Source organism: Pinus tabuliformis, chromosome 5_1, assembly GCF_031772625.1.
Source record: "Pinus tabuliformis cultivar Carrire ecotype Pingquan chromosome 5_1, CPIR1, whole genome shotgun sequence".
NCBI lineage: Eukaryota > Viridiplantae > Streptophyta > Pinopsida > Pinales > Pinaceae > Pinus > Pinus tabuliformis.
Genome location: NC_142305.1, coordinates 537,980,560 through 537,994,130, shown reverse-complemented (window position 1 = coordinate 537,994,130; position 13,571 = coordinate 537,980,560). Strand labels below are relative to the sequence as shown.

Genomic DNA, 13,571 nt, shown 5'->3' with positions numbered 1-13,571 from the left:
AAATATCTAAGTTAGTATATTCCAAAATATGTTTGTATTATGGCATTATTAAAAAGGAAAACAAAAAGCATGAGAGAGTTTCAAAAATCAAATAAAAGGAAGCAAAATCTATATTCCAAGTAAAAAATAACCAAATGTCAATTAATAAAAGTGCAACCAAAACTAAAATATGAACTATCATGTTAATTAATACCTTAAAAACCTAACTTCCAGTACAAGAATATGAATACATGAAATATGTTGTAATAGTAGCTTCCCTAACAAATATATATATAAGTTGAACTAATCCAAAATATGTTGTAATACTAATTCTTATATATATTACCATAGATAAGAATATATTTGTTGGACTATTCCATGTAAACTACCTAGAAACTAAAATATGAATTAGCATGGCAATCAATATGTTTAATACTAGTTTCCATTTCAAGAATGTGTGTTTGGCTATTCCAAAATATGTTTATATTTATCCTTTAGGAAAATTGAAAATACAAAGCATGAAAGAGTTTTTAAAATCAACTAAGATGGATCAAGATTTATATACCAAATAAAAATGAACTAATATGCCAATTATGCAAGGTACAATATGTAGATTATCAAGAATCTCAAATATGAACTAGCATACCAATTAATATGTTGAAATACTAGTGTCCCCTCCAAGAATATATAAGTCTTGTAATTCGAAAATGTGTTTGTGTTCAACCATATATAACAACTAAAATTTAGAAAACCAATAAGAAAAAATAAAATTTATAAGCCAAGAAAAACTAATAGAAGAAAATTAAAATATGAACTAGTGTGCCAATTAATATGTTGAAATACTAGGTTCCCTAGCATGAATAGCTAAATTGGTGTATTCCAAAATATGTTTGTATTATGATCTTCTTAAAAAAGAAACCTAAAATATTAACTAGAATACATAAAATAAATTATAATAATAACTTCCCATACATACATACATATATATAAAATTATAATTTGAGCTAATCCAAAATATGTTGTAATACTAATTTCTTATATATTCCCATATGTAAAAATATATTAAGTAGACTATTGCAACTTTTGTTTAACTTTTGTTTATATTTAACCATTCTTAAGAATGAAAACTCAAAACCTAAACCAAGTTTAAGAAATTATGTAAGAAGCAACAAAATGTAAATAACCAAGAAATTGAAATATGAACTAGACATGGATGAAATATGTTGAAATATTAACTTACATTACTAAAATAAGTCAATTTAGCTATTCCAAAATATCTGTATATTTAACCATGCTAAGATTTTTAAAAATTCCTAAAACGAAGACAAATTTATAAATCAAATAAAAATGAACCAACCTACCAACCATGCAGAATGCAACCAAACGTCAATTTCCAAAGTACTAAAATCAAAATTAGCATGAACATCAGTATTGTGAAATACTAACTACTCTTACAACAATATGTAAATTAGGTTATTCCACAATCTCTGTATTCAACTATTCTTAAAAATTACTTTCCTATTATATGCATCCGTTAGCATAGGTCAGTTATCACCAGACAATGAAGTCACGAAATCAAGAATATTAGACGTAGAGTTCAGAACTGTCAGAGCTATCGGATCCTTCTCCGCGATATCCAGAGATTTTTTTCGCCTTCGCTGCTCTTCTCGTTGACGAAGACCTTATCCTTGCCGCTGCCGTTCCTAAAGGGGCTCCCGCGGGCGCAGCTGAGGTGGACATGTGACCGAGGGGCACCGCAATATGGACTGCATTCTCGTCTCTTCCAGCGGATCCACAGGTAATTTAGCGCAGGAAATGTGTAGAACGAAGTCACAGGGGGTAGAACCGTCGCAGCAGCGATAGCGCATCCCGTGAGAAGTAAAAGCTCCTCCACATACATTGCATACATGTTCAGTACTGTGAGAAGGCACGAGTTGAAGCGTGTGGTGTGGATGCAAAGCATGCCGCAGCGAATAAGGCAACTTTGCACACGTCGGATGAAGGTCAACGTCACACCGACGGCACTCATACACAAACCCTTCTATTTTCTCTCTGCAAATGTCACATGTGATATGGGATGAAACGTCACGTGTGACACGGGATGTAAATGGCTTCTCCCTGAACTTTAGAGGATGCTGGGGATGACAGGACTGCCTCGTGGACTTGGGAGCACGCGCGCAGGATTCATGCAAGTCGAAGTTGCAGGGACGGCACTGGTATCGAAAACCATTACCGCCTTCTCCGCAGCCATCGCATGTGTAGGTGGAATCATACACGAAACGCAGGGGGTGCTCATTATGGCTGAAATGTCGAATCTCCAACATTCTCGTCCCCTGTTCCTTCTTCGCCATGCTGCAATTTCTAATTGATTGCTAAAAATGAATGATAAAATCGATCGACCTCTTACCTTTTCTGCCACAAATCTTTTAGAGGGCAAGTCCGAAACCTCACAGAAACTGCGTCTTTTCTGTCACATAACTTTTAGAGGGTAGTCCGAAATTTTACAGAAACTGCGTTTGAAGGAATTGTAGAGCATAGGGCAGACGTCAAAGCATATTCATACGATACTGGTATACCAGAATGGAAATATGTTTCCAAGAATATATCAATAAATAATACTTTTATGGTCCATAAATATTATTAATAAAATTTAAAAAACACAAAAATCCCTCAGTTTTGCAATATCGGAGGGAAGCTGGGTCAGAATGGTGCTAAGCATGCAAATATGTTTCCAAAAATATATTAATAAATAATACTTTTATTGTCCATAAACATTATTAATAAAGTTAAAAAACACAAAATCCCATTTCATTTTGGAATATCGGAGGGCTGCTGGCTCAGAATGTTGAGCCGATGCTGAGCCTAGGCCGGGGCTCGAACCTCCTTCGAGGAAAAAAAAAACGTTCTCACAAATGGTTATTTATTAATATATTTTTGTGTTTTTTTAAATGGTATTAAAAATATTTATGAATCATACATTATTATTTATAAATATGTGTAATTTTAATTTTATTAATAAGATTTATGGACCATAAATAAAGGATAATAATATCCAGAGTAATAAATCAAATACAAAAACACAAATTCCAAATTCCATTTACTAATATTTATGGAGATTAATTACATTAAATAACAAATTATTTAATAATAAAAATATCAAGAGTAAAGTACAAAATTTATTTAATGATAATTTTTCAAAATTAGTATAATTGCTTGGAGGTTAAGTATGGAAGAAATATTGTATTATCATTCCCTGTTTTGTCTTGTCTTGTCTTTTTAAACATTTTGACTCCTTAAAATTACATAATAATAATAATAATAATAAAATTGAGGTAAAATAGTGCCGCGATGGGAGTGGCAAATGAGCGGAGTTCAAAGACCATGGATGTGGTTCACCACCCTACAATTTCTCTTAACATTGTTGGGTAGCATGCATGCTTGTGCAAAGGCTCAAAGCATTGCAGGGTGGGAGTGAATGGTTTTAATGTAGGTCATCTTGCTCATTGATATCTTTCTTGTACCAAAGGAGATGACATTGGTATAGTTGACGGCACCAGAGTTTCTGGGGTAAAAGGGGGAGAAGGATGCTTCGAAGGATATTTGTTTATGTGTTGAGGGATAAGGAGAAATGCGTAGGGAAGGCTCTTAGTCATAGTCCAAGGACGGCAGGGGGAACACTGAGAGGAATTGGTTGTGAGAATCTTACAATGAAAAAGTGTTAGATTGAGGGCAAGGGGAATTTTTTATTTGCAGCATGCATTGAGAGACTTCTCACGGAGCAAACAAATTACAACACTAGTGCAAGATCTCCAATTGTGTTGTTGGCATGGTTGTGGGTTATCGAAACCAAGTTTAAATCTCTAATCCTTGTCATTTCTTTTCCATTGGTTAATTGTGTGTTTATAGTTTTCAAATTTACCAGGGTTTAACAAAGTAGAGTAGGTGTCTGGCACTATGTGTTCAAGCTTTCCTTCAATGTTTTTTTTGAGGAAGTTGGGACATCAGGGGCTCTACTACCAGAGGTGAACCATCACCGTAGGAATTTGAGTGGTGTAAGCATCCTAGATTCTACTTCCATATGGTTGAGGTGTGTTTAGAAAACTAGGAAGCTTTCTTGGCTGGTTGGGAATGTGACCTTGAAAGCATTAGTCCTATGCTCTCTCTAGTGTATGATTCCTTTGACCCCCTTGGGGGGCTTAGCGTGTATAACCTCCTTAGGAGTCGAACTAGGCAGCATCACATTGGAGGCTATTTTTCATGTTTGGGTGATTTTTGGGGTTTCCCTGATAAAACATGTTTGCATTAGAGGTTGTGACTACATGAGGCCCCTCGCATGAAGAATGGACATCCCCGACCAACTAATTCGAATAGCTAGTGTAATAAAGACACTTTCTCTTTAGGATAAGAAGGTCAATGATAGGTGGTGAAGATGTATCCTCAGTAAGGTTAGGCACTTTGAGGATTGGAGCCGAGGGTACTTCAGGGATTGTAGCAACACAATGAGCAAGGATATGGAGAACAATAGGTTTGTCTCTCTCTTAGTCTTTCCCCTCTACAGAAAATGCCTCCATGTTGAAAGATAGTGTTAGTATTATTCTACAATTGAGTAATTCCTTAAACTAGCTCAATCAAGCCCAACAAGATGATCACAAGGAAACCGTTGACTTCTTGAATCACATTCAATCAAAATTGTGTCAGATGCATGATAGACTGGTTAGTCTTTGGAGAGAGCAGGGATGCATCCAAGAGAACCTAGACCATTTGGATGCCAATTTGGCTCACATGGAGGTGCATGTGCATTGCAAATTAAAACCCCAACCATCCCCTGGATTCGGTCCAGATTAGCCTGCTCCGATTAATTTTGATGATGTGTAATGGTTGTTTGTTGTCTTTTGGTTTTATGGGTGTTTTGGAACTTTTTGTATGTCATCTTATGTGAATTGTTATCTTTCTAGAAATTTGTTTATGTATTTGGGTATGTAGTTATTGGCCAATAAGTCTAGTAAGAGTGAGGCCAATAGGTTTCTAAGAAGCAGCATCAGAAGATTTAATCTTTCGAGTTAATAGAAAAACCTTGATTTGCAAAAAAAACAAAAATTTAGGTAAACTAGTGAATTTACTGTTGGCGGTTTTTGGCCAAGTTTTAGCAATCCATGGTTTTTCCAATGGTATATATATATATTGTTTTATCCTTGATCCATATTAACTCTAGATCTACCAAGTTCCGAGAGGGATCAAATCTCTTGAGGTGGAAATCTATTTTAAAGTGAAAAGAGATTTGATCCCTCTCGACACTTGGTACATCCATAGTTAACATGGATCTAGGCTAGTAAGCATAACCAAATTGGACTTAAAATATATGAGCAACCTTATTTTTAAATATATTTCTTAATATTTTATTATCACCATAGATTTGTTTTAATTCTAAGTTTATAAGTAGGCACAACATGGAAGCCAAGAAAACAAAGGAGCTAGCATCAGTGAGGAGTCATGACTCATATCCAAAAGGGTACATAATAAGCAGTGATGAAAGCATCAAAGTAGTAGAAAGAGGAAACGCTCAATGAAAAAGGATTTAAGTGGTATATAGAGGAGTCATGTATATGTGAGCTTGAATTCAAACAAAGAAATCCATTTGCTGGAAGTGGAAAATCAATTGGAAATAGTAACAACTAATCCCAACCATGGGGTTTGGCAAAAAGTTCAGGAAAAGAAAGGGAAAATGGGGAAACTAAGTGATTTATATCACACTTAGCCCCCACAAAATTATGAATTTTTCTTATAATTTTTTCTTTTTTTGTGCATCAAGTGAAAGGTTGACATGATCAAATTCCTAACTACATATACAAAATGTAATTTTGTTCATTGTTTTTAAGTTTAATAAGCTGGCAAATTATTATTTGAAAAAAAAAAAATCTGAATTTACAAGTGGAGAGGGAGATCAAACCTCTCGTGCAAAGTTCTTTTTCGGCTGTCAAATTTGAGGAAAGGTTTACACCTAGAGAGATTTGATCCCTCTCGACCCTTCATAGATCTAGAGTTAAAATGGATATAAGATGGTTTAGCTATTACCAATTAATAATTGTAATTATAATTATAATTTTTTATTTTTTTTAACTTAATTTATTTCTATTTTATTTTTACGTAAATTCATGGAGTCAAAATGTTTTAATTAATAATTGTAATTATTAATTTTAATATTATATTATATTTTATTCTTTCAATATTATTTTACATTTATTTTTAGATAATATGATCATGTCAAAATGTTTACATAACATAACATTACAACATTTCTTTCATACTAGGCTTGAAAGTACCACTAAATTGAACCCAAAGTCATAAAATTCATTTACTAATATTTATGGAGGTTAGAATTTTTTTATTTGGACTTGGATGATGAGATTAGGCTTAACCAAACCCCTAGTTTGAAGAAAAAAAACACATTCCCAAAAATAATTATTTATTAATAGGCATAGTCTAACTTATAGAGATCTTTTGTTGTTTAAAATATATTCTTGAAAGCATAGATAGATTAAACACCCTTGAAACCCCTTGAGCACTGGAATTATGTAGATTAAACTATTTAAACTCAAATTTTTAAAAATCTCTCTCCGATTTTGATTAAAATTAACCAAAAAATTGGTCGTCAAAAATTCCATTTCGTCTCTAAGTTAGACTACACCTTTATTAATATAGTTTTTTTAATTAATATTTATGAAGCATAAAATATTATTTATTAATATACTTTTGTGTTATTTAATTTTATTAATAATGTTTATGGACAATATATAATGGATAATAATACCAAAACCATTAAATCAAACATAGCCACACAAATTTCAATGATAAATTTTTTATGGATGCTACTTATATAGTTAGGATAATAAAATATTTAACCCCAAAAATAACTAAAATTTTATTAATGTTGTTTTTTTCAAAATTAGTATAATAAGCATAATCAAAATGTTCATAGAATATGTAATTAAACTTATTTTCAAATATATTCTTAAATATTTTATTATCATTCTTGGTCCATTTTAACTCCAAATCTATCAAGTGTTGAGAAATCAAATCTTTCAAAAGTCCAAACAAACTTTTGAGTGAAAAACTTGAGGAAAGGTAAAACAAAGGAATTTGTGTAACGAATTAGTTGTCCAAATTAGGAGTTGCTGTTCTCAATTTTACAAACACTTTGCATGGATACACGAGGTTTTTTGATTTTGATGACATATGCGATTATATATGTGCTATATTCATGAACATGGTAATGGTTACATGAATGTGTGAAAATGATGTTGAAATTGAGAGGTTCTTGGCAGGAATCATTCTCATGGAAGAGTGGCTTAAATTGAATACATGTGTGGATAACATGTGTAGGATTCTTGGCTATGTGAGGAACCCATCAAGAAAGAGTAAATTCTTATTGTTATTTCTTTGTTATCATGTGATTATGACTTTCATATGGCCTTGTTTATATTATAATAATGAAATGTTTATTATGAACAATTATTAGGGTAGGTAAACCACCTAGGATTAGGGCTTGGATGAGCCTGGGAGAAGAGGTGGGAAAAATGGTGTAGTCTCTTGTTCTAGTGATGGTGTGTAATGTGTATATGTGTATGTGTTGTATAATTGTATATGTGTCTATGTTGTACAATGTTTATGTGTTGTATAATGTGTTTAGGACAAGAAGGCATGACATTTTTTGGGCTTGTGTGTTGTATAATATGTTTGTATAGGCAGGTATAGAATTGTCTGGGCCTGTGTATTGTATAATGTGTTTGGGAGAAGCAAGTATGGGATTGTTTAGGCCTGCGATGATACTAGGATAGATAGGTATGGGACTGCCTTGGCTTAGGAGAAGTGGTGTTATTCCTTCCGATAGAGGACTACCGATATTGATAGTGCTCACACATGTTGGGAAGTGAATACAAGTATGGATAGAATGTTTGGGATTCCTAGTTATGTTAGGAATCCATTGAGTAAGAGGATATTCTCGCTACTATTTACTTTACTGTCATGTGATTATGACTTTCATATGCCCATGTTTATACTCTGATAGAATGTTCATTATCAATAGTTATTAGGGTAGGTATACCACTTGCGACTAGGTGTTTCTTGAGCCTGAGAGAAGAGGTGAGCAAAGATGGCATAGTATTTCAATTCTCCTAATGTTGTGTAATGTGTATATGTGTATGTGTTGTACGATGTGTACATGTTTCTATTTTGTATAATGTCTATATGTGTATCTGTTGTGTAATGTCTTTGGGATAGGAAATTATGAGGTTGTCTTGGCTTGTGCATTGTATAATGTGTTTTGGAAATTCAAGTATGGAACTATCTGGGTGTGTGTGTCGTATAATGTCTTTGGGACACATAAGTATGACATTGTTTGGGCCTATGATGATACTTCGATAGGTAGGTATCATACTTCCTAAGCCTAGGATAAGTGGTGTTAGTCTTTTCGATGCAAGACTACCAAGATCGATGGTGCTCACACTCGTATTCAAGAGAATGGGATTATTTGGAGTATATTTCCCATAAGATTCTTGTTAGGTTTGGAAACCAATCCATTAAGCAGGGTTCAAAGACTATCGATTGTGCGGAGAACCTCCCCGATATAATTTTGCAAGGCTTAGCAATTGATCTAGTGTGTGTGTGTGTGTGAGTAAAAGAGAAGAGAACAAAAGGCTGAAGATTGCATGGAGTGTGTCCACCATAGGATGTTGTTGGTTTTGGAAACCATATCAACGCATGCGAGTTTAAGACTGCATGAAGTTGTGTGCACTATTGAGTGCTTGCCATACTTGGAAAATCACTTAGTACGTGTGGGTTAAATTAGCTAAAAGAAAACCAAAGATAAGTATCATCTATTCCATTTAATGAGTTCATAATTTATTACCATGATTCCATTTTATTCAAGGTTTTGATTTATGAGCATTATAGGGTAATTTGTTTTGTTGTGGTAAGGAGTAAATAAAATTATAGGGTTCACCTCATGGATAGATCTACTAATAAGGTATAATTTAAGTTTATTGCAATTTCTTTATGAAGATTCTAATGGAGATATATCTTCCTATGATGCAGGAAGGACATCAGACTACTCAATTTGGGTGAATGAAGCTAGCTGAAAAGTTAGAAAGTGAAAGCTTGAAGATGGCAACATGAACAACAACATATTGGATTTGGGAAATTCAATATCATGGCCATTGTGGTAACACTACAACCCAATTCTAACAATCGATTACCATGAAACATGCTTTCAGGAATACCAATTTTGTTGAGATAAGTAAATTACTTGGTTATGAAACTCTTTTGATGTGAGGAAACCTTGCCAACAGAAGGGGGTATATGGACTTGGAAGGTGAGTGATTGATCCTATAGGACCTCTACAGTGACCCTCATATGTTTCCCTGCCATGAAGAACATGTCCCTACATCCCTCTTCATCTACAAAACATTTCCGTCTTTCATAATTTCCCAAGAATCTTCCTTCAAGCTCAATTTTCAAGACCAGAGCTAGTGCTCAGTCCTTCCCCTGCACCGATATGCAGATTTTAAAACTAGGACTAGTGACGAACGAAGAAAGTGAGCCTTTCATCACTAGCATTGACCCTATTTTGGCAAGTTTTTAAAAATGGAGTTGAAGCTTCCAGCTCTAGAAGCTTCGTGAACGGAAATCTAGTAAATGATTGAGCAAGATAGAGATGAGAGAGTCTGTTTGGGCTCCTTTCCCCTATTAAGATGAAACAAACACATAAGAGACAACATAAAATGTGATAGCATACAATCGCATTCAATCTACTTAAAAAGTCAAGGAATCTTAAGCCATGAAATGTAATATGACACTCAATGTAGGAAATAAACCATTAGTTATATTAATAAAACTCAAAGAGAAATAAAACCCGAGCCTTGACATTACAGGTTCCCTTTGGCATGTCTAAGTTCTAGCACCACTAGAAGCATCTCATGATTCACCCTCAACACAATGGAAATTCAAGGCCTCTTTCCTTATGCTTCAAACCAAACACAACAAGCTTAAAGGTGACTCGTCTTGGAGGAATGAGTGGTATAAAGGGTAGCAACTCGTTATGGTCGAGCTACCTTTAAACTAAGAGGTCAAGAGGTTGTCTAGTAAAACCACTCATCGATGCAGTTCCTCAGGAAAGGAAAAAAAACCAATTAAAGCATATGATTGGCCAAAGAGATGGTGGCGATGGAATGAAACAACCAAGGCTCATCTAGCAGTAATTATCTGATAAAAAAAAATCACGAGATGTAAATCGGACATGGCTTCATTTTTACCCAAGCTTGAACCATGGGGAATTGTGCTTGAATTCGGTTTCATGTTTACACAATCATGAAATAAAAAACTATGCTTGAGCTTGGTTTCATTTTTTCACAAGCTTAAAACAAAAAACTATGCTTGCGATAAGTTTTCCGCCAGTGGCCTTCAGTTCCATGCGTCTACTTGTAAATCATTTCACCCCTCACTCTTGTTCAGCCTTCATGCTTTAGGGGGCATCTGTTACACAACATTTTGTCACTATCCATGTACTCCCCGTTCCTTGATCTTGGAGGACCTCTACAATGACCCTCATATGTTTCCCTTCCATGAAGAACATGTCCCTACATCCCTCTTCATCTATAGAACATTTCCCTCTTTCATCATTTCCCAAGAATCTTCCTTCAAGCTCAGTTTTCAAGACTGACACTAGTGCTCAGTTCTTCCCCTGTGCCGATTTGTAGAGTTTAAAACTAGGACTAGTGCCGAACGATGCAAGTGAGCCTTTCATCACTTGCGCCGACCCTGTTTTGGCAAGTTTTTAAAAATGGAGTCGAAGCTTCCAGCTCTAGAAGCTTCGTGAATGGAAGTCTGGTAAATGGTTGAGCAAGATAGAGCCGAGAGAGTCTGTTTGGGCTCCTTTCCCCTATTAAGATGGAACAAACCATAAGGGATAAGGCCTCTCCCACCATAAGAGGATCCATTTCCCCTCCATCAAAGCTATATAAACTCCCCATTTCACACCCTCAGCTAGCTAATGAAAGGGCTGAAATAATCTGCAAATCTTGAGAGCCATATTGAGAACCTTAGCCTTCTAGTTTGTGTGTGAAGGGAGAATAAGCTTGTTGTGTTTGGTTTGAAGCATAAGGAAAGAGGCCTTGAGCTTATATTGTGTTGAGGGTGAATCATGAGATTCTTATAGTGGTGTTGGAACCCAGACATTTCAAAGGCAACCTAAAACGTCAAGGCTCAGGTTGTATTTCTCTTTGAGTTTTATTAATACAACTAATGGTTTATTTCCTACATTGAGTGTCATATTACATTTGATGGCTTAAGATTCCTTGACTTTTTAAGTAGATTGAATGTGATTGTATGTTATCATGTTTGTTGTTGTCTCTTGTGCATTTGTTTCAGGTAGTTGAACGGAAAGAAAGAAAGCAAGCTGGAGCAAAGAAGCGAGATCACCATCAAGTAGATTAGTGTTCTAAGAGGTAGGCGCTCTTATTCAATTTTAATCTAAGAAATTTTAAATTATATTGTTCTGTTTGCAGCTATACCCACTCTTGGGCTAGAGGGATCACCTCTGTCCACAAAGGAGATTTACCTACTCCACAAATAGAATAGGAACTAAATCACTCAATCGACTAGGATCAGAGAAGGGGATGAAAAAATAGGAATTGGTTTTCAAATATAGTCATGTCCATGATGGATTGGGATTAAGTTTATGTTGGTTATGTTTCGGGAATCAATGAGCCAAAACTATTGTTGAAGGAGCACTACGTGCAATGGATAACATTTTTGGACATGTAGGTAGGAAACAATCTAAAAGGAAAGATATCAAGACAGAAATAGCATGAATAAGCATTAAGAAACCATATAGATGTGGTTGATCTAATTAATTTTATATCCATTTAGTTGTTGGACAAGAAACTAACTATGTAAGATATGATTGTAAATAAGATGTACTTATAAATTTCACAATGATTTATGCTTGGGATTAAGCAACTTCTATATTTATGCTCAGGATTAGAAAACTAAGGATGATGTTCCTCCAAGGTGGTGGGGTTTGGGATAATCTCATGTCGTAAACATTTATGACATTTTTATAATTAAAAATATAAATAGGATAAGATATGGAACACAAGTTTTAGAGCTTGGGGAGGAGGTCACTAAAGAAATTAGAGGATATTGGTCATTTAGCGGTAGCATAACCCATCTAGCACAATTTTAATTGCAAATGCAAATTGAAATGAGGAAAATATGGTAGGATAACATAGTAGTGGGGATGAAAATACTTATGGGCCAATGGGACTTGTGATTGGAGAAGTCGGTAGACACAACATGCCCACCATTCAATTACTATTGTAATCATAGTGAAGGTTGCGTTAGGATTCCAAAAAGGCTTTATTTCAAGACATGGTGGGGGAATAAGGCTATTGAGAGGAAGAAGGGAAGCATTATGGAGCAATAGAGAATATGGGAATGTGGTTGAAGGATACAAGAGACACAATACATAATGTAGGATAACATCACAAGAAGGAATAGAGATAGTTTAATGTTAATCTTCTGATGAATTAGAGGGTAGTGCAAGGAGTGAGGGGCTCAACATAGGAGAAGAGAGGATGGAGGAAAGGAATTTTGGGGAAGGAGGAGTGAAATTTTTCCAAGGAGCTTAAGAGAAAAGTAGAAAAGTTTTTGGTAGTGAACAATGACAAGAAGACTTCATCTTAGACTATTGGTTTTTAGTATTCCAATGTCGTCTAAGTTCCCAGTTAAGGGTGGAGGCACTAGGGTATCAAGGTTTTTTTGGTTGGGTGGAAATAGGTAGATATATAAAATCAATGTGGTATTGAACATGTCAGTTGTTCCCTTGATTACCCTTTCTCAAGATCTGGAATCTAGCTTGGGGGTGATTGGCTGCAAGAAAGACTATAATGCACACCAATCTAAGGTTGGGTGGAGAGTTGAAGTCCCAATCTCATTTTCCAAGCCTCTTACTTTGAGATAACTATTGGTCTGATTATTTTTGTATCTGTAACAACCTTGGTGAAAATTCCATGTAATAAAAGTTAATAAAGGAAAAAATATTAACCATGATTGATGGGACACTTATTCCAAGCTGAATGTTGGGCAATGCATCCTAGTGTGGGTGTTCATTGGTTTATTATGGCTAAGAAAATTGGCAAAGGTAATGGCTAAGGCTTTGAAAAGGAAAAATGGAATTTTTGGCACATTTATTTATGAAAATATTGGAAATTAGAAGAAAAGGAAGCTGAAAGGTCACAGGTTTCATGTAAGGAGGAAAATGAAGGAAAATAATGGAAAATGAAGAAAATAGAGGCCTAATTGATAAAAGGGCTTATGAGGATCAGTTGGTACCTTTTGTTAGTTCAATTTTGGATCTCTCTCATTATTTTGTCTCTCTTTCACTCTTGGACACTTAAAGTTTTCTTAGAGTACTTTGGCATTGGATCTAGAAAGGCACAGGAGGTAAGAGGACGAAAGGAGCAAATAAGGAAGAGCAGAATCAAGCAACTACAATAAGATTCTTTGTAGGTATCGATTTGCATGTGTATTTTCCTTTC

At 34.9% G+C, this 13,571-nt stretch overlaps 1 protein-coding gene across 1 annotated transcript; it reads right to left on the bottom strand.

The window, feature by feature from the left end:
* Nucleotides 1-1,682: 1,682 nt before the first annotated feature.
* On the bottom strand, nt 1,683-2,330 carry LOC149165926 (uncharacterized). Its single transcript, XM_089429981.1, has one exon. It carries the CDS (start codon nt 2,328-2,330, stop codon nt 1,683-1,685), a length of 648 nt encoding a protein of 215 aa, XP_089286107.1.
* Between the last annotated feature and the right edge of the window lie 11,241 nt (nt 2,331-13,571).

Coding starts and splice junctions, on each gene's coding strand:
- LOC149165926 (XM_089429981.1), bottom strand. CDS start 2,330: ATGGCGAAGAAGGAACAGGGGACGAGAATGTTGGAGATTCGACATTTC.